General features: G+C 52.1%; 1 protein-coding gene across 2 annotated transcripts in view; it reads left to right on the top strand.

Annotated features, from left to right (window-relative positions):
- The first annotated feature begins 754 nt into the window (after positions 1–754).
- Akap1 (A-kinase anchoring protein 1) overlaps positions 755–21,208 on the top strand; it is a 32,615-nt gene continuing 12,161 nt past the window's right edge. Inside the window, exons 1-2 of one of the 2 annotated variants that reach the window (XM_028878210.2) lie at positions 755–943; positions 18,691–20,281. In XM_028878210.2, coding sequence (XP_028734043.1) covers positions 18,718–20,281 — 1,564 coding nt within the window. In that variant the 5' untranslated portion in view covers positions 755–943; positions 18,691–18,717. Of the gene's footprint in view, positions 944–12,062; positions 12,269–18,690; positions 20,282–21,208 lie in introns of those variants that run through there. The other variant, XM_037201399.1, reaches the window with a different exon arrangement.

The raw sequence follows: 21,208 nt of genomic DNA, 5'->3' as shown, positions 1-21,208 counted from the left end.
ACACATGGAGGGAACACAAAGTGCCTACGTTTTAAGGTCCAGAGCAGGACTGGTCAGCAGAACCCCGTCCTATCCGATTGTCTGAAGATATTTTATTTTCTAAAGTTCTTGGGGGGTGGGCAGTGACTCACGGTGATCACTTCTTCGAAGGCAAACTTTCCAAAAAACCCGAACCATTTAGAGGAAAAGTCACTTCGACATCACTAAATCTGAGAAACTGGGAAAGCAACTTGCATTCGAGTGCTACACAGTATCCACATTACTGAGCCATCTTAATGGCCACCTATTATGCTCGCTACACTGTTATCCTCGCAAGGTTACTGGGAAAGCTACAACCCGAGACAAGGGGAGCCTGGTCCCTCACCAAGCAGCTTCTCTGGCTCTTTCCAGAGGACACACCGTCCGAAGGCGGGGACCTGCCTGACACCTGGGAAGAAGCCGAGACCTCCCCCCGCATGCCAAGTTCACTGCGCCGGGCACGGAGACCCCGGCCACCCACCCCGGGCCGAGCGCGGGACGCACGGCCATCTCCTCCGCCCGCCGTGACTACAGCTCCTCTCGCGAGAGCACCAGCCGGGCGGGCCCGAGCGGCGCCGGGATGTCAGCCGAGCGCTCCAGACCGCGCCCCTCTTGGCGCAGCTGGGAGAGAGGCGCGCGCAAGCCGGGGGAGGGAGCGGCCGGTGTCGCGCACGCGCAGGAGGTCGAGCGGGCCAGGGGGGGAACGCGGGGGCCCGAGGGCGAGGGGCGGGGCTTTGCGTCGCGCCGCGGGCACGTCGTTGCGCGTCCTCAGTATTTAATGTCTCTGTGTTCGCCCGGCCTGGGCTAGCACGTGGGGGAGCGGCCGAAGCGGGGTGCAGCGCCGCAGGGCAGGGCCGCGGGGCTAGGTGGGGGCCAGGGGGCGGTGGCGGGAGGACTGTGTACCTAGACGGTCGCCCGGGAGCAGGTAAGTAGCGGCTGGCGCGGGCACCCGCCTGCCGGGCCCGGAGGGAGAGCGAGTTGGGGTGATGGGGGAGCCTGGGGGTGCAGGTGCCGGGTGCGACGCGCGCGCCAGGTGCCCCGGGGACGGAGCGGTGGGTGCACGGGGCCCGCTGTGAAGCTGGCGGGTCTGTGCCTCAGTGACCCGCGCGCCCCTTGGTCCTCCTTCTCCCGTCGAGCGGTCTGCCCCGCGGGCCGCTGCTGTCAGATCGCGTGCGCTTAGCTTGGGGCGCAGCTCTGAGCCGCTGCTCCCCCTCCCATCCCCGGCACGTCACTGGCCTCTAGGATGGGAATGAGGGCGTAATCCCCCGGGCGTCCCGGTGCGCCTCAACTTTCCCAGGGCTGGCTCACCCTTCTGGGTAGCGAACCCGAGCGCGTCCCACCCAAGGTCGCCCAGCCTCGCTCGCGTTTACTTTTCAAAGGTCGTGTGTACCCAGTTTGAGCGTGGAGGGGAGGCAGCGGGGCGGTCTCTGTCCAGGACCTGGTGCCCAAGGCGGGAGAATAGGTCCTTGGGGACCGATCCCTTTCTTGGCTGAGGGATCGGAGTTGGAATTGGTCACTTTCAGAACCTCAGCTAACTTCTGGGCCCGGTTGATTCGTTCTGGGTTGGCCCGGCGGTGGTGGCAAACCCGAGCAGGTACCTAAGGTTCCTGGAGTTCAGTGCCGCGAACTATTGGAGCGAGCTCTGCCGTCGCAGCGGGGAGGACGGGACGCGAGACAAGTCCCAAGCAAGCCTGTTGGCGGTGGAGGGACCTAAGAACCGAGTTAGGATCGGGAGGTCGAGGACTTGGGTATCTTAAAGGGGATTAGGGCGTGTGGCCACAAAAGCCTGTCCTGAAAGGTGGAGAACCTCAAGCTCCAGGTGCTCGCTGACTTCTGGCCTGGGGTGGGGGGAGTCCAGTGTCACTTGTCACGCTCCACCTTCCTTCCCGTCCCAGGTTGGTGATCTGGAGGGACTTTGCAGGAGTCACGGGGGGACTTTGCAGGAGTCATAGGTAAAAATGTACTTGGAGAGACCTCTGGACGCCTAACAGGCCGACATTCCGGTGTCAACTACTCTCGTGCCCTAGGTTATGGCTTTTCCTGTTTCCTTTCCGCGGGAGGGAAGGCGCTGATGGTATTGTGCTGTGCAGAAGAGACCTCTGGGAAGCCCTGTATATAACGGGACCTTTCTCCCCCGGGAAATGGCTCGGGCGATCGGTACCTTTCTACCATTGGGCTGTGGTTAACACAAACCCGGTGGACTTCGCTCCAGGTGCGAGTGGAGGCTTCTCTAGGATAGGGTGTATGTTTAGGGCAATTAGTGAGGTTAAACTGCCGATCTTTCCCCTACTGAGGTGGAGGCTGCTTGGGGTGTAAATTTAATTCCTGCAGTGAAATTAGGGCCGCTGGACCTGATGTAACTCACCATCCCTGTTGGTTTACCACCTCCCTCTACACCCGAGTATTGGAGTTGCCGTCCAGGAACACAGTTCACGAAAAGCTACTGCTCCAGGAAATTAACCTTACATGTTCGTTTAACTGCAGAATCCTTCCCAAATTAGTGACCGTGGGGTGTTTTGTTTTTGTTTTAAACTTTTTTTTTTTTTTCCAGCAAGTGAGGCATAGAGTCTTAGGGCTACCTACCTATTCCTCTCTTAAAGGTACAGAGCATCTAGGGACTCTGAAGGAGTTGTTCTCATATCGGATTCTTCTGTTGTTGGCATTTAAGTGGTTCACCTGCAGATTATTTAGGATTTTTTTTTTCTTTCCCAGAGCCTAAGGAACAAGCGAGATTATGTTTGGGGAGCTTTTTGGACCTGAGCTTTCTTTCACCTCTAACCTGTTTTGTAGGTTCTGGGTAATTCCTGGGTATAGTCTTGTGAAATATGGAAAGTGGCCTTGGGTTAGAGGAGGTCCTTGTACCCTACAGGTATGCAAACCACTAAAGCTTCAGTCATTTTGCTAATTCAGTAGGCCTTGTTCTGTGGAATGTGCAGGTGGCGATCTAACCCAGTGGGTGAGACCTGGTCTGGATCTCGTGGGTTTGTGTCTACATGGAGTTCCTCGTAGGAGTCTCTCCTATCTCCCAGCTGTTTGTAGAAACTGCATTCACACTTGGCCACTGTAGGGTGACAGCCGAGATACAGCTATCTGATGTACGTTGCCTGCTCAGATGCCGAAAGTGATGTGTCGGGTTGCTGAGCATCAATACTTGACAGCAATAATGTCTTGTTAACCAGTAAGCCAGATTATACTTAGACCGGATCCAGAGACTGGTCATAGCCATAGTTTATGGAGGGAGGTGGTTTTAACGTCCAGTTTTTCCTTTCTCATCCCAAGTATGGATGGAGATCGTATTTGAGACTGGGGACTGTGCCTGTATATGGCAGGCACTGAAGTATAGTACCCCTCTCACAAGGAATCCCTGTGTTTGACTCAATCATTTGATTACTTAAATATAAAAACACTCCCTTCCCTAGCCTCTGACCTAGTAACTTGCTTAGAAGGAAAGAGAAGACAAATTGGTTTCTCCATGCTTTGCCACCTAGCCTCCTGGGTCAACATGTCTCGATCAAACTGGCATTTTAAGGCATCGGAGCTCATGTGCCTGGAGAGCTGTCCCGTTTTCCGTGGCCACTCCTTCCTAATCTTGCATGTGAGTCTGCCATGCCTGGGCCTCTCTGCAGCCCAGGCTTTTCCTGTTTCGGGGAAGTTTGTGTCTGGCATTTGTTTCTTTGAATAGCCATCCTAGGAACTTCATTATGGGGAGGTGCTTGGGTTCTGTGGGCCCCATGCCCCGCTGAAATCATCTTACGATGTTTGAAAGTTGCTAATCTCCATAGTGGGGTATGTTTAAGTCCTAAATCTGGCTTCATAGGGCAGGTTTTGATTCTCCTTCCTGGTGTAGTCAGTCTCTCGGTCTTTCTCAAGTACTTGGGATTGAACATAGGGGCCTTATGCATGGTAAGTACTGTATCATTGACCTTTAGTCCCAAGTGTTCTTTTTTTGAGACCTGCTGTGTAACTAAGGCCAGCCTAAACCCACAGTCCTCCGACTTCAGCCTTCCAAGTGTGGGATTACAAGCATACAGCATCACTGTTCACCTTTATTTCCCTCCTCCTGATGGTGCATGCCATTCTGTCCAAGTCTCTGCCATTTGGAGGCTCTTGCAGTTCATGTTTGTAAACGTTCTGTGCCCTGTGCCGTATACTGACACTTGTGTTCACTGAGCCTTGTCATTGAGGCCCATTTGCATCAGGAGCAAAGCAAGGCAACAAGGTGACTTCCGGAGGGGAAGCATGGGGTGCTCAGGGTAGAGGAAGGCCTGTCACTGCTGGCCTTGGCTGGCAAGAGTTCAGGACTTGCCGTGGCTCTTCAAGCTCCGCCCAGCCTGCTGGCCCTCTGGGGTCTATTTTTTTTTTGATTGGTTAAAAAAAAGACTTGGTGAAGGAAAGGCATTAAAGGTATTCTGAGTGTGGGCTGAGAGAGAGAGAGAGAGAGAGAGAGAGAGAGAGAGAAAGAGAGAAAGCTGATAGTCTCAGGCTTATACCTAAAAAGTATACTGATTATCCCCTGGGAGTTAGGGCAGGGTGGGTACCTGGGGGCTGTTAGAGGAATGTGGTTGGGCCGCCACACTGGGCAGCGCAAGTCACAAACATTCCATCACCATACAAAGTTTTGGCTGGTGCAGGTCTAGAATATTCTTTGTCCTACTCCAAAATCTGAATTGCCTCACCTGTAAATCTCTATAAAAACACCACGTTTGGGTTTTAGTATTAATAGTTCGCAAACCCAACTGCTTTGGTGACAGTTTTTCTTTTCATGGAATGTTAAGAAGCAAGTTCTGGTCTGCAGTGGGGATGGGGGTGGTCCCTTAGGAAAGAGATTGAGAAATGAATTTAGTGAGAGGCCTGGGGGCGTGAGTGAGCATGGAGCAGAGCGACCAGACCTGAAGCCCTTATTTTTGTTGAGAGCATTGCTCATTATGGTAAAGGGTCTTATTGGTTCTCTAAGACCCGTCTGTGTTCCTTGTCCTTGGTCTCCAAATGTCATATGTCACCAGAAGGACCTGTGTGAAGCCTCTCTGCTAAAGCAGTTTGAATTTTTATCCTGTGCCTATAATATTTTTTTTTCTGAGACAGGATTTGCCTGTGTATCTCAGGGGTGTACTGTATTGCCCCAGCTGGCCTCAGATGATTGTCAGAACCTTCCAAGTGCTGGGATGACGGATAGGAGCTACCGCGTCTGACTTCCTAGCAGCCCATCTTGAGGTTAAGAGGTGTACCTTTACAGAGTCGATGGGGAAATGGTGGCTCTGGTGTTGATCCTGAAATGTTAGTGTGGGATGAATCTGTGGGGAGTGGGTTAGGGTTAGGGTTAACCCTTACCCCACCTAGGGGTCACATGGCAGACCAAAGCGTGGATGCCATCGAAGTCCAGCTTAGTGAACCAATGAGTTTTATTGGGGCTACTTATAGGAATATGGGTGAGGGGTTGTTTATAGGAGCAGAAATGACTCAAAGACAGTTTCATCACCGAGGCCCACCCCAGCATGGGTGACAGCTCGCAGAAGCTGGGAACCTGGAGCTCACTGCACAGCCTGCAGGCAGGTGCACAGGTTGGAGAGTGTCCTTGCCAAGTGTCTCTGGTCTAGACGGCTGCTGTCTGCTTCTTCCAGGCCGCTGGTCTGGCCTGAGTCTTTGCAGTTCTTCTCTGTCTTCTTTGCGGCTCAGCTTTTTTCCCTGAGAGGGACTCTCAGCTTTTATAATTGACTCTGGCCGGGAGGAGCCTAGTGAATCTGTTCCATTTCAGGGAGTTCTTGAAGCTAATTTTTAGTAGTTTATATCCCTGTTTAAGTAGCTGCCCTGTAGGATAGGATGTTTTGATCTGGGAAGAAACTTGGGCTCAGAGGTTAAGAGCATGGACTGCTCTTCCAGAGGTGCTGAGTTCAATTCCCAGCAACCACATGATGGTTCACAACCATCTTCAATGAGATCTGGTGCCCTCTTCTATATATATAATAAATAAATAAATCTTAAAAAAAGAGAGAAAGAAACTTAACAATCTGGCCCTGGGTCTGCTTTGTTTGAACCTTCCTGAAGTGGCCTTGAACTTCATGTTACAGATGTGCAGCCTGCATTTGGTGAGCACTTATTAGAATATTAATTATTTACTGAAATGGAGTCTTACTGTGTTGTCATGGCTGGTCCCAGGCTCCTGGGCTCAAGGGATTCCCTCCATAGTTTCCCAAGTAGCTAAGACTACCTGCGCCCATCGCTGTAACTAGCTAGGTACTTTTTTATTTTGCTTTTTGTCTGTTTATCCCTGAGGTTAAGTATCTCTAGTTTGAAACTGAGACCCCCAAAGAGGGTAGGTAAGGTAACCCCAGGACACCCCCAGTTTGGGGTCTGAGTTGATGTGGTTTTTACTTCTCCGTACTGGTCTGTCCTTGAGACTGTCCTTACTTCCCTATTATCACCTCCTCTTCATCCACAATGTGAAACTGGAGTTTTCAAGAATGAAAAGTTTATCCCACAGACTGAGCCTGTTAAGTAGTTTGAGTCAGTTAAGCCTCATTACAACCCTGTGGAGCTATTCAGGTCCCATTTCAGATCTTATTCTTTTAACTCTTCACAAAGCCCTGTCATCATTAGGGAAATGCACCTTTGAAATGCACAAGTAATTACTGAATAGGAAAGCCTCAGGGTCTGGGAAACTGAGCAGGATGCAAGACAACCTTGAAGTCACTCATTCCTTGGCTAATAATAACAGTGCCTGTCAGACCTCACATGGAGGTCATGAGACCATCCCCCTGGCCCTCAGTAGGCTGTTCCCCAAGAGAGGAGGAGACAGCAAGGTCGGTCCAAGGCAGCCCCCAGACCCTCTCTCCAGCCTTGGTGTGGCTGTGCCTCTGTGAGGGTGAGAGATGGCACTCCATTCGGAGGCAGCTCCTGTCCGCTGGTCTCTCTTCTTGTCACTCCAGCAGAGGCGGAGCAGGAGTGACTTCTGACTTGTCCAGCTGCCCTGGAGGGAGACCAGCTCTGGAGAATAACCTCCCGGCTTTGTCCTTTGGCTTCAGTGTGACCCACTCCACCAAGCTTGGGGTTATTTTTAGCAGGTGGCATCCTTCAGGAGAGTCAAGTGCATGTGGCTCTAAGTGCCCAGGACAGGTCCTAGGGGGCCACTGCTCCCTAATCGGGGGAAGGAGGAGACTAAAGCCACCCTTAGAAATTGCTGTAGCCTCTGAGCACCGGCCCACTAAGAGGTCTCTGAGGTTGTCTTTTCTATTCTGGGTTTGGGGCAGGACCAGGCAAGCGTGTGACTGAGGCCATCAGTGAGCTAGGGAGATGGGTCAGGTACTATCTTAGGAAATGAGGCCCCTTGATACCCCCGCAGCGAATTTCCCACCCATCCCCACCTTTTTAGTGAAGTTGCTGAAATGTAAGGGCTGGCCACCAAATAGCATAAAAAGTCTGAAACTATGTGTTGACTGGCAGTCCCATTACTACTGTCTTCAACTTAACTCAAAATACAAGCACAGGAGGTGTCAAAGTGGCCCCAGTAGGTAGGGGGGTGTGTATGTGTGGGTGTATGTGGGGGGGTGAAAAGGAGTGGGAAGGAGGGTGTGTGTGTGTGGAGCCCAGGAACTGTCACGTGCTAGGCTCTACTCTGGGGCACATCATCAGTCATACACTCCTACCCCCACTCGGAATTTTTTGCTGGGAGGAAGCCACTGAGATGGAAGAGAGATGAAAAAGAAGTTTGACAAGTTTGCCTGTTCCTCATACTTTTCTTTCCGCTCTCCCCCTTCCTCCTTCCCTCTAACTCAGCTGCCAACTCCAGCCCATCTATCTGTTTCTGATTAAGAAAGCTTCAAGCCATATAAGGCCCTCTGTGGCCTATGGTTTATGTTGGCTGGAGAGCAAGGTTGTTGTTGCAAGGTCCGACTCAAGGACTAGCGAGAACTTATGTGAGGGTGTGTGTGTGTGTGTGTGTGTGTGTGTGTGTGTGTGTGTGTGTACTGTACATGGGCACACCTACCTGCAGGGGCTGGGCCCACGTGAGGGCCAGTGCTCAGGACACTGGTTCAGCAGAGGCTCTCTAAGCTAATGTGGATTGTGGCTGCAGGGCTTCCTAGCAAGCATGTGTGCTGAGATTCTGGGTAAAAAACAAGCCGGTTTACCCAGAAAATACATCTGTTATGTTTCTAGCCAGGGGCATCGTGATTCTGGACTGGATTCTGGAGGCAGTTTATGAATTAAGAACAAAGCACCCCAACTCTGGAAAACAGTTGGCCCCCTGGAAGTATGTTCCCGCATGTTTTTGAGTCCCGTGGTTCCTTAGCTTCTGTGGGGGATGTGGAACCAGTCATTCCTCTGACCCTATCTTGGCCTCTCCTTGCTCTCCCCGGAGCTAGCCAAGCTTGTTCCTTCCTGAGGACTTTGGCACATGTTTTCTCTGCCTGGGACTTCTCTCCCTCTCCGAACCACCTTCATCCTGGCATGGCTCCCCACTCTTTCCGTTCCGAAGCTCTGATGGCCCTTCTTCCAAGAGGCATAATAATTCTCTACCCTTCTACCTAGGGCTTCTCATCCCCTAGACTCTACCTAGCCTTTCTCATGTCAACCGCAGGGCCCAGAAAAGACAAGGAAGCATTTCTTAGCCCTCCCACTACTTTTCCATGCATGGGGGGATGTGCCAGGGGTGCCTTGGGCCTCTGTGCTCTCAGCCAGTTCAGAGACGACAGGCATGTTACATGAAGTTCTTCATTGCATTGTCCAGTTATCTGAAAGTGGAGTCTCCATCCCTTCCTCCACCCTGCTGCCTGAGACAACTCTCCCCAGCCCCCATGGAGCTAGCTCACGGTGGGTATTGATACCTTTATTAAATGATGGGTCCTGCTACCTTAAGGGTGGGGAGACTGTTGCCATGGTTCCCAAAAGCTCTCTCAGTGAGCATGTTCTCTTCTTGATTTTTACTGCTATGTTAGTTTAGGGGTATCTGAAGCAAAAATGCCATCCGTTATGAGAAAAGAGAGCATTACAAGTTTGTGCATGAGCTGACACTACTGTGTATTTATCTTGGTCAGCAAGAAAGACATACTGTGTGGTAAGAGAGCATCTGTTGCCACTTGTCTATAGTTTAACTGGTCATGATGGCATATGCATGTAACCCCAATGCTTGGGAGGCTGAGGCAGGAAGGTTATGATTTACAGATTTAAAGTCAACTTGAGCTACATAGTTAGAAGCTGTCTCAAAAACCAAACCAAGACTCTAGGTCAACAGTGAAGTCTGTCTCAGCATTGCTTATGGAGAGTGAGTGATTTGTTTATTTATTGTTCTGGGGGATGGATCCAATACCTTGGCAGGCCACACTGACCTTTTGATTATTTACAAGATTTGAAGGGACAGTCCTCTGCTGGGACTGTAACTCATTGGTACAGGGCTTGTCCAGAAAGCACCAGACAGACCCCGGGTATTATCCCCAGACAGTCCTTTGTCCTGTGAGAGCACCTTGGAAGCCACCTTGAGTCTTTCCTCCTTCCTTCCTTCCTTTTTCTCTCTTTATGTAGTATTTTTAATTTTGTGTGTATGTGTGCCTGCCTGTGTGAGAGTATCCAAGGAGGCCTGAGGAATGGTGTTCCCTGGCGCTGGACTCACAGGTGGTTGTGAGCCACCTAGTGTGGGTGCTGGGACCTGAAGTCAGGTCCTCTCTAAGAGCGGTGCATGCTCGGAACTGCTTGAGCTGGCTTCCAGCTGTCCCCTCAACTTTTACCTCTTTCTAGTCTGCTTGCTTGCTCACTTGATTCACCCCTCCTTCTTTTCTTCTTCTTTAAAAATACTGTCTGGTTTTCTACTGTGAAAGAAAGTGAGCACTCTGTTCATTCCCACACCTTCTCTTTTTCTCAGTATAGTAGCATAATTTGATAGTTGCTATTCATAAACATTATCTGTGGCTACAAAGTTCTCTCTCTCTCTCTCTCTCTCTCTCTCTCTCTCTCTCTCTCTCTCTCTCTCTCTCTCTCTCTTCCTCTCTCTTCCCCTTTTCACTGTGTAGCCCAGGCTTGTCTGGTGTTCACCATCCTCCTGCCTCAGTCCCCAGCCCCACCCCAAGTACTGGGATTGTACATATACACCACCATGCCCAGCCTCACCTGCTTTCTATACTTCTGTGTCTTTGCTAGCTCCCTGCTTCCCCGCGCCTTTGCCATTGGAGCAGTCTTTATGCTGTCGGTGGGAAGGTTTTGGGATCGAACATATCAGGTCCTCCTAAGAGTTCTGTGTTGCTCTGGGGATATATCCTTTTCTGTTGGTTCTGCCTCCTCTTCCTCCTGGGAATCCTCTCCATCTGTTGTGTTCTTCCTGGATGTGATACCGGCTCCTGTCTGGATTTACTCCCATGTCTAGGCAGAACACATCCTTTAGGACCTTGCTGAGAAAGTGTGTGGACGTAGGTGGGTGGCTAGCAGGAAGTACGCCCATGTGCGCAGGAGAGCAGCTACCTCTGAAGGGCTGCATGGCGGGCCTGGGACTAAACGCAGGCCTGACTACTGTCAGCAAGGACAACTAAGCTAACTGAGGCTTTACCTTTTGGAAGTTGTGAAGGAGAGCGCTCTGGGTTTGAGCCCCGAGGTGGAGAAAGTGGCTCTGGAGTACAAGCCAGCTCTCCCTGCTCCTCATGAGGCACCCAGTCTAAAGTCCCCTCATCCCCACACAAGGACACTGGAACATCCCTGCCTGAGGAAGATGGCACCCTGTTTTCTGCTTGTTCCTCCAACCACCAGGGACTTTTCCTGTCCTTTGGACCAGTCAGTAGCAGTGTGGGCAGCTCACTAGGGAAGAGGTCATGGGTTTTGACCTCCAAAAAACTGTGGAAAGTTCAAGAGTTTCTCATTCATTTCTGGCCCATGCTGCCTGGTACTTGGAGTTGCCAATAAATATTTAGGGACTAAAAATGTTCCTCTTATACCTTTGTGCTTTCTTGATTGCTGGCATTGCATTGGCTGTTGGCCACACGTCAACATCCTTGCCTTGTCTCTTGTGAAGGCACATACCATCTTTTAGTTTTTATTTGCTTGGTCTTGAGACTCTGACTGATGATCCTCCTGTCTCAGCCTCTGGAGTGCTGGGATTATGACCTCTAAGGATGCTTGTTGTCAGATCATTGCTCCTAGCTCTGGGGCAGGCCTGTGTGGTGCCTTCTGCGGTGAGGTGGAACTCCATGTTCCCACGAGCACATTCCTGCATCTGCTTTGTCTTTGCCCCCAGAGTCTGACAGAATTCACTTGTAAAGCCAAGTCATAGGAAAGAACCTAGGATGAGGGCCAGGAAGGACTGGACACAGTCTCTAACGTTTGCAAAACCACACCCTACCCAGGGTGAAGCAGCTGGGGAGACCACTGCAGAAGGGCTTGGCTGTTTTCCAACGTCCCTGGAGAGGACTGCGCTAGACCTGTCAGCAGAGGAGAGGCAGATGCTTGTTCTTGTGTGCTTGGCTCCCTTTGGTACCAAGTTTCCTTTCTTTGACCTTTATTTTTGTTTTCTGGTGTGCATCTGTGTATGCACACCATGCCATACAGTGATTTCAGGAAACAGAAGAGGCTGTCAGGCCCCCCGGGACTGGAGTCACTGAGGGTTTTGAGCCACTGCGTGGGTACTGGGAATTGAACCCAGGACCTCTGCAAGAACAGCCAGTGAGCCATCTCTCCAGCCCGGGTTACCAAATTCTCTAAACTGGAAGTTAGTTAACTCCTGATTGGGCTGGCAAGGAAGACACCGTGTCTTGAGTAGGAGTTTGAGCTCTTAGCTCTTCTTACCTGAGCCTCTTTTTCTAGACTTTCGTTTTCCTTTTTGGCCAGAGAAGTTTCACCAAGCAGGTCTTCCCCTCAGATGTTCGGTTGAGCTTCTGTCTTTCTACTACGAAGCAGGCTGAGAAAGTATTCCATGATGTCCTGATAGGTGACCCACTTACACAAGGAGTTAGAGTTACCCTAGGTGCATCTGCCTGCCTGCCTGCACTGGCTGGCTTGCTGTCCTGTGACACTGTCACAATGGGGGTGTGTAGGGCTAACCCTGGGCAGGCCAGCTAGCCCATTATGAGCTAACTCGGAATCTTGAGGGTGCTCTCATGAGTCACAGCTTGCTCAGCCCCCCGGGATGAAGGGAAGACCAGCGCTGGGCTAAGACCGGCACTCCTGAGGCATGGCTCCATCACTGTGATCCTGGGCCTCAGCCATGCTGCTCTGGGAGAGTGGCCCCCGCTCACCATCACCCCCCACCTCAGTGGCAAAAGTGCACTCTGCCAGCAAGGTAGGCGCTGGCTTCCTGACTCCAGCCCGGAGCTCTCCTGTCCTGGGATTTTCTGGGAAACCCCTTTAGTGCTGCCTCTGGGCTGTGGCCTCCAGCATGTGGATAGTTAAGTTCACTTTACATAAGATTAGAAAGTGAGTTCTTGAGTCACGTTTTGTCATATTTCAAGTGCTCAGTAACCTGTGGCTAAGTGCCTGGCTGCCAGCGTGGGACAGTCACCACCACATGGGGAGTGCCCTCTGGTGATCTGCCCCACTTTGACCAGGCTGCCACTGCCTTGACTATAAAGGTCACAAACTTATTTTGCCAGGCTTCCTCCCCAGCTCTTTAGGTCAGCTCCTAGGACACTTTCAGGCTCTGCTCAGGGAGTTTGCTCCCCTCTCCTACTCTTAAAGGCATCAGAACCATAACAATGCCATTTCTCCCCCATATCTATTGCAACCTATACAAATCCTGGTCTTAAAAAGAGAATGTACTTATTTTATGTGTGTGAGTGTTTTGCCTGCATAAATGTGTAAACACTGCATGTGTGCCTGGTGCTGAGGGAGGCCAGAAGAGGATGTCAGAAACCTTGGAACTGATGGCTATACATCATCTTATGTGTCCCGGAAACCGAACTTATGTCGCTGGGAGAACAGTAAGTGCCCTTAACCACTGAACCGTCTCTCCACCCTAATCCTGGTCTTCAGAAAAGCTTCCCTGGACTCGGCCAATACTTCTGTAAGGGTGTGCTTGGGTCTAAGAGAGTCTTCTCCCTGGCCCCCCGAGCTGCTGGCAGAACTGCCCCGTATAAGCCGCATGCACAGGTCTGAGTATGTGAGTAAGCAAGGGAGCAGCTGGCCTGGGAGTTCGGACAACGCTGCTGACAGAAACTAGAGGTGTTCCTTTGCAGCAGGGCAGGGAACCCTGAGTGCCTGGTCTTCTTCCCCTCAACTCCTACCCCAGGGCACTTCCTTGTGGAAGCCAGCAGCCTGCTGCTGTTCTCCATACAGGAAATACAGGAGAGCCTGCGGGCCAGCTAGACTTTCACTTTGCTTGCCTGCCTCGGGGAGACCTCTTGAAGGGAAGACACATTAGCAAGAGTTTGCTGTGCTTTGCTCTGGAGAGGAGCGGCTGGGGCACACACTCTCCTGGTGGACATCAGTGGAACACTGGGAAGAATGTTAGAGTTCCAATCAAGAGGGTGTGTAGACAGCTGTCCAGCACACAAAGTGGTGTGAGTCTCCCCACAGAGCCAAGCCCACTCTGGACTTGGACTCTTGGCTCCTAAGCTGTTGTTTTAATGATTGGCTTTCCTGTTGGTTACAGGGAGCCCCCTTTCCATTAACTGCAGCCAAAACTGACTTAGTCACCAGGGCCAACACTGTTCTGTGCCATCCCCAGGGGTGGTTTTCTTGTTTAGAAGCTTCTAGACTGTGGTTGCAGGTTTGTCAGCTGGTTTGGGAGTGAGGCTGTTCAGAGAGGCCACAGGTACTTCTGGAAGAGAAGGATCCTTTTAGAACCTGGAGTGAGCAGGTGAATGTGAAGGCCCGCTGGCTGCAGCACGTGCCTGCCCTCAGCTCTGTGTGACTGCTTGGCCACAAGCCAGCATGCATCTATTCCTGGGCAAATGGACCTGCTAAAAATAAGCAGGCAGCAGTTTAATTCCAGCAGATTCAAAATAGCTGAGTGTCCTCCTCACCAGCCTAGGGCAGGGCTGGGGCATCCTTGTGGGAGGCTTTCCTGACTGCAGGCAGCCTGTCTCCTGGGGGGAGGAAGTGACTTTGGCAGCCTCCTGTTCACTTCTGAGTGCAGAGTGTGAGGGCTTTGGGACATGCTGTGTTCAGTCTCCTTATATCTTGGGAAGTTCAGCTTTAAAAACCAAATGCCAGCCTGGTGGCGGTGGCGCACGCCTTTAATCCCAGCACTTGGGAGGCAGAGGCAGTCGGATCTCTGTGAGTTTGAGGCCAGCCTGGTCTACAGAGCAAGTTAGGAAAAGCACCAGAACAACACAGAGAAACAAACAAACAAAATAATAATAATAACCCCCAAAAGTCAGCTGGTAATAGTGCTGCACATCCTTCATCCCAGCACTCAGGAGGCAGAGGCAGGCAGTTTTTGTTTTTGTTTTGTGAATTTGAGGCCTACAAAGTGAGTTCCAGGACAGCCAGGGCTACACAGAGAAACCTTGTCTCTAAAAACAAAAACCAAAACCCAAATGCCCGGGACAAAGAGCAACTAACAAGCTTTGTTAGGGAAGAAAGGTGGTAGGAAGCCTTGTGAGGCTGAAGGGTGTGTGTGTGTGTGTGTGTGTGTGTGTGTGTGTGTGTACACATGACTTGTCAGACCATGTAAATTGGGGATGGGGGGTGGCTTCTTAAAAATTCCCAAGAAGGCTGTTTGACTGACATGAGACTGGCTTGCAGGAGGAGGAGAGGGGCTGTTTTCTTGATTGGTAGGAAGTGGAGTTGGTGGAGGGGCATCAGTTGCCTTGGAGAGCCCCCTGTGGGTGCCTCCTGGTAGCAGACATTTAAAAAGGTTTGGTAGGTTGCATTCAAGGCCTTTGGGTGTGTAGCTCCTGATCCCAGGCCTTCATTCTTGTAGAGAACAGCTGCTGGCCCCACCCACTGTCTTGGAAGCAGGAGACAAATAAACGCTGCTCTCTCTAGGGCTCTTGGGGGAACTCCCTCACACATCTTTGGTCTTTGGAAACAGCTCTGGAGAGAGGGACTTTGTCCGAGCACTCAACCCCCCTCCCCCAGCAGTGCGTCTCTGGCCTCAGCCCAGATCAGGCTACGGAACGGTGGGTGTTGTGAATCTCTTCTATTCATTGTATTGGCTGGTCTCAGGTTAGCAGTGTTCAGTACCACCTAGGAGGCCGCTGGCCCAAGAGAGGGAGACTGGATGGGAAATGTCACCACAACTGTTTTCCTGGGCTGTACTTTCAGCTGAAGTCGTACAGCAGACTTCTCTGTACTAGGTAGGGTTGAGGCTTGGAGCCCCAGTCTCTGGGAACAAGTCCAGCGGGAGGGAGCCTTAGGTAGGCAGTGGTAATGATAAGCTCAGAGCAGCAGGAAGGTGCTGGTCCTGGGCATTCTGTCTGAGCTAGGCCTAGGGACAGCTAGTGAAGTGATGGAAGGAAGCCATTGCCATGATTGGCCTGGGCCTTGGGCAGAGTGTGGATCAGCCAGGTGTCAGACTAAAGCTAGATTGGAAGGCATGCTGTTGGGCCTTTCCTTATTGGGGTGTAGCTAGCTTCTGGGGTTTGAGGAGATAAGAGTGGGGTGACCTATAACTGAGGTAGAGGGTGGGACTGTGGGCATCAGTTTAGTTTCAAAGGGGGCAGAGCTCCTCCCAACTGGACTGGAAGCCATTTCTGTTTTAGGTACCAAGCTATCCATCACACACATCATGACCTTGGTCCTGGCTTTCTCTGTGTTAGAAGGGATAGCTGTTCTCTGAGTGTCTTTCCCATTCCATCGAGTCTTTTTCCTGAGGCCGGAGACCTCTAGAATTCTGTAGGAATTACAAATGTGAGTCCTGCTGGGAAGGGATTTCCTAGTTAGAATGAGTGAGGCCTAGAAATGTATGGCTGTGTTCCGATTACAGCACCACTTCCTGTCAGCATGTGCTTTCCTGGCTCTAGGCTGTTCCAAGTACACCATTTCAGTATGAATGACACTGAGCGTGGATCCAGGGAACCTCACTTTGCTGCTGGTTTTTGAGTGTGTGGAAGATGTTACAATGATTCTCAAACCTGACTAAATACTAGGATCATGTGGGTTTAAAACCAGACAAACCTGGGATTGACTCTTCCCCCTCAGATTCTGATTTGATTGGTTTGGGTGCCACCTTGGCCTCAGGCTCTGGAAAGCTTCCTTGCATCTGGGTGTGGTGACTCACACTTGTAACCCAAGTGATAATCATAATAGTTGAGAGGCTTAAGCCGAAGAATTGAAAGTCCATAGCCAGCCTGGGTTGCCAATAAAGTAAAAACTTCCTCTGTGAGGGAACTGGAAAGTGGTTCAATGCTCAAGAGCACTTGCTGCTCTTGTAGGTGCCTGAGCTTGGTTCCTAGCACCCACAGATGGCTCACACCACCCATGAGTCCAGTTCCAAGGGATCTGATGCCCTCTTCTGACCGCTGAGGGCATCAGGCACACATACATACATACATTCAGGCAAAACACTTAAAACACGTAAAATAAATCTTTAAAAAGCTTCCTCAATGATATATGTGAATGAAAAGGAATACAAAGACTTGACTGTTCCTAGGTGTGGTGGAGGAGAAAGTTTGTTGTAGATAAAAGGGAAAGTGTCGGTAGAGGCAGGGACATCTGAAGAGTCCAGAGCGGACATGACCAGGCTGGGCTGGGCCATGTGGGAGAAGGAGAGGGGAACTAGATGCAGCAGCCAGGAGACCGAAGATACAGGAGGGAAGGGTAACCAAAATGTCTGGATTATATAGGGAAGAGCCTCTGGGGGAAGGGCAGCTTAGCCCCTGGACTGGAGAGTTCAGGGCACTGGTGTGCTGTGCCATCCATACACTGTCACAGGTAAGCACTGAGGGATGCTGCGAGAACCTGGCGGCCAGGTCTGCTTTGATATTTTTAATAGGCACTCAGCCTTTGTCCCAGGTTTGAAACTCAACAATATGTGGATCCAAGTTGGAAAATCATGAATATAGAGTTCTTTCTGTTTGTAGACAGAAGTTGTAGCAAATCTACTAAAAAGACCACACTAGTGATGAGTTCACAGTTGCATTGTACAAAATCAGTTTGCAGAAACTGCCCTTGTCCTCCAGCTGAAGCCTTAGTCTGAGTCAGTTTTCTTCATTGCAGTGTTGGCTGTCAGTGCCCAGTTCCTGTGGCACGGCACAGCCACTGGGGATTGACCCTACTGTGTATTTATTTAGCAGTGATTGCTCTGAAAAGGGCTGGCTCCAACTTTGTCCCCACCCGTAACCGTGGTGGGCTTCTCAAGGGCCTCTGCCTGCTCACAGGCTCATGTACTCTGTGTTGTTTGTAGGTGGATCATGGGGTATGCTCATGTTTCCCCGGCTGTTACTAACGCTCTGAAAAGGTAGTATGGACTTCCCTTTTCCTTGGCTCACACCGCACATCTTCCCTCATGAATCAACTGGCAAGTAAGATGGAAGCTAGGTTCCCATTCCTCAGCTGCGTTACACTGAGTTATTTAGCCACCCAGGTAGTGATAGGTTCCAAACGAGGATGGATGGGTAGATTGAGGATGAAATGATACAAGATTGAGCTGTTTGAATCTGAAGCCACAGGTACCATCCTTGGAAGTTTTCCACACAGAGGGGTGTTTACAAGTCACCTGAGCCCTGGCCACTGCTCATCCCTGCTCTGCATTTTGCAGTTTCCTTGCTTTGCCTTTAGATAGAGGTCCATCTTTACAGCTGGAAGGGCTTTCTGCAATGACCTCTTCCCCTGCACGCCCATCATCCCCTTCATTTGGGGGTAGCTAGGTCTCAAGCATTCCTCCTAACCGGAGTGTGCCTAGATCTTGTTAGAGCACAAATGTGGTTCAGGGGGGGCCGCACTTCTAGCAGGTTCTGGGGTGTGGGGAGGGACTGGCCTGTAGACCACACTTGAAGAAACAGTAGTCCTAGACTAGCGTTCCCAGCCTCTGCAGAACATTAGAGCCAGCCTGGGCGGAGGCATTTACATTGTCTCTGCAACCAAACAAACCTGTGTGCAGCTGTAAGTACTGCGTCAGTGTGCGGTGCCTGTGCCGGCGGTTGGTTGTAAGTGTACAGTACCCACATCCTAGTGGGGTTTGTTTGCTTTTGAAAAATTTCTGTACCCCAATAAGCCTCTATGCCAATGCAGCAATCCAAATCAGACCAAATCAAATCAAATTAGAAAAAGCCCAGGTTTAATGGGTAAAATGCTCCCAGATGATTTTCTGGCCCCCCAGAGAGGAGATGGGAAGAGAGACCAAAAACCACGTGTCTGTTTTCTGGGGGGGCAGTTTAGTACCCTGTGGGAGTGATCCTGAGCATCTCTCGAGGAGCCGTGTTTGGTGGGCTCCCCGAGATGAGGCAGGGTTTGGGGAGAGATGGGGGAGGGTGCTGAGGTGGAGCTTCCACCAGAACATTCCAGAATCTTTGGGTATATGGATGGGGGAGGGTGCTGAGGTGGAGCTTCCACCAGAACATTCCAGACTCTGGGTAGATGGGTGCCAGGGGCTGAGGTGGAGCTTCCACCAGAACATTTTTATTTTTTGAAACAGCATCTCACTATGTAGCTGTGGCTCATCTGGAGCTCACTATAGACCAGGCTGGCCTTGAATCCACAGAGATCTAACTGCGCTGCTTCCCAAGTGCTAGGATTAAAGGGGTGCACCACCATGCCCAGCCTCCTGTACTGCTTAATTGGCTTCTGTAACACCTCTTTTCCTCTCCTCACTCTCCCTAGGCATAGCTTCTTCACCTCGCCTCCAAGATGGCAATCCAGTTCCGTTCACTCTTCCCCTTGGCATTGCCTGGAATGCTAGCGCTCCTTGGCTGGTGGTGGTTTTTCTCTCGTAAAAAAGATCGACTCAGCAGCAATGATAAGCAGGTGGAGGCACTGAAGGTTGGCCCTGCCATCAAGGACCGACTCCCCAGTGAAGAGACCTGTCCTAAAGTCCTCTCTGTGCCCCTCACTGTTACACAGCCTCCAGAAACGGAACAGCTCTCTATGAGCAAGTCTTCAACAGAACCCTCAGCCTTGCCAAGGCCACGTCAGGTTCGCCGAAGATCAGAGTCCTCGGGCAGCCTCCCCAGCAACATAGACACAAGGTCGCAGCCATGTAGAGATGACAATTCAAAGGTGGAACTCTCCCTGATGGGGGACGAAGCCAAATCTATTCCTCTTGGATGCCCCCTTCTCCCAAAAGATGTACCCTTCCCCTTTGAAGCAGCAGAAGGGTGTAAGCAGGAGTCTGCTTTGGGCAAAACACCTGGAAGGGGCTGGCTCGGGCAGTGTGCAGCCTCTGGAGAGAAAGCAAGAGAGACAGGCGGAGTCGAGGGGAATGGAGATGCTGTGTTGGGGGAAAATGTACCCGAGGAAGGCCTGTTGTCCCAGGAGTGTGGCTCAGAAGTGGAGAAAAGTGAGATTCCAAGCCTGGCCCCCTGGGGAGGTGGGGGAGAGGAGGTGAGCAATGGCCCCCCACAGGTGGCTGAGCTTGCAAAGAAGAAAGAATATGTTGTCGGGAAGTTGCCAAGTAGCTTTGTGGAGCCAGTTCACTCAGAGCTGGTTAAGGATGAGCACGCGTTGGTACCCCAGGTCAGAGGTAGTGATACTTGGGACAGAGACCTGCCTAGAGAACAGGTCAAAGAGGAGACCTTGCCTAAAAATGATGAGATTGAGCAGGCTGCTTTCCAGATTATCTCCCAGGTCATCTTGGAAGCGACTGAAGAGATGCGGGCCACCACGATGGGCAAGGCTATGGCACAAGTACATCCCACCTCGGCCACTCGGCCCCAGGAGCTGAAGGAGACCTGTGTCCCAGCCATCCAGGAAACTGGCCTGGGACAAGACCCCCCAGATCCTGTTTCCACTACACCAGGTGCCGCGGCCAGCCCATTAGCAGAAGCCCTGCCCCCAAAGACCTACGTGAGCTGTCTTAGCAGTCCTCTGACAAGCCCCACCAAGGACCAGAAGCCAAAGATCTCCGCACACCACATCTCCCTGGCCCCCTGCCCATCACCAGTTACCCGCCTGAGACAGTCTCTGGATGGGGCAAGTTCCCCGGGAGGAGATGACACTTTCGTCACCTGTATGTCCAACAACAGGCCGAGTGTCCTTTCAGTGACCTCCTCGGGGCCATGCTCAGATTCTTTGAGTACTTCGGGACTTGAAGACTCTTGCACAGAGACCATCTCAAGCCCTGGAGGCAAAGGTATCACCCCACCACTGCCAGACAGTACTGAGCCCTTCAGCAATGGGGTGCTGAAGGAGGAGTTCTCAGACTTGGGGACTGAGGATGGATGGACCATGGATACAGAAGCAGATCACTCAGGAGGTAGGAGGGTCTTGGTGCTTTCTTGGTGAATCTGGGAGGGCTCCCATTATTTGCTAGGCAAAAGCTACTGGCCACCCTTCCCTTCTGCCACTGGTGCCAGAGAGCGACGCTGCCTACCCCCAACTCTGCTGTCCAGCCACCTGCACAACTAGGCACCTCAGGTAGCTGGTGGGTACCCAAGAAGTCAGGTGACCACAAGACCCCAAGGCTATGAGAGTTGTCCATGGGTTCACTAGCCAGGGAAACCCCCACCCTTTAGAAGGGACCAGGACTGTGGGTTCACCAGTTAGCCTTAGTGTCGTCTTCTCTTTTGGACACCCACTCTTTGGTGGGCCTTTGGGGATGAGGCCCCCTTGATGGTACCTCCCAAGTGCCAGGAGATGGGTGAGCATCTCTTCATGGTTGACTTCCTTTACTCACGTGCTTGTTCGTGTCTCCACCTGCTCTCCTCCAGAAGCCCTGGCAGGGTAAGTTCCCCAGGACAGCCGCAGCTCCGAGCGCCGGCGGGAGGCTGGCGCTGCAGCTCCGAGCGCCGGCGGGAGGCTGGCGCTGCAGCTCCGAGCGCCGGCGGGAGGCTGGCGCTGCAGCTCCGAGCGCCGGCGGGAGGCTGGCGCTGCAGCTCCGAGCGCCGGCGGGAGGCTGGCGCTGCAGCTCCGAGCACTGGCGGGAGGCTCGCGCTGCAGCTCCGAGCGCCGGCGGGAGGCTGGCGCTGCAGCTCGGAGCGCCGGCGGGAGGCTGGCGCTGCAGCTCCGAGCGCCGGCGGGAGGCTGGCACTGCAGCTCGGAGCGCTGGCGGGAGGCTGGCGCTGCAGCTCCGAGCGCCGGCGGGAGGCTGGCACTGCAGCTCGGAGCGCTGGCGGGAGGCTGGCGCTGCAGCTCCGAGCGCTGGCGGGAGGCGCGCTGCTGCGGTGGCTGCTGTGCCCTCCTC

This window comes from Peromyscus leucopus, chromosome 8b, assembly GCF_004664715.2.
Source record: "Peromyscus leucopus breed LL Stock chromosome 8b, UCI_PerLeu_2.1, whole genome shotgun sequence".
Taxonomy (NCBI): Eukaryota; Metazoa; Chordata; class Mammalia; order Rodentia; family Cricetidae; genus Peromyscus; species Peromyscus leucopus.
This window is presented reverse-complemented; position numbering and strand designations above follow the sequence as displayed.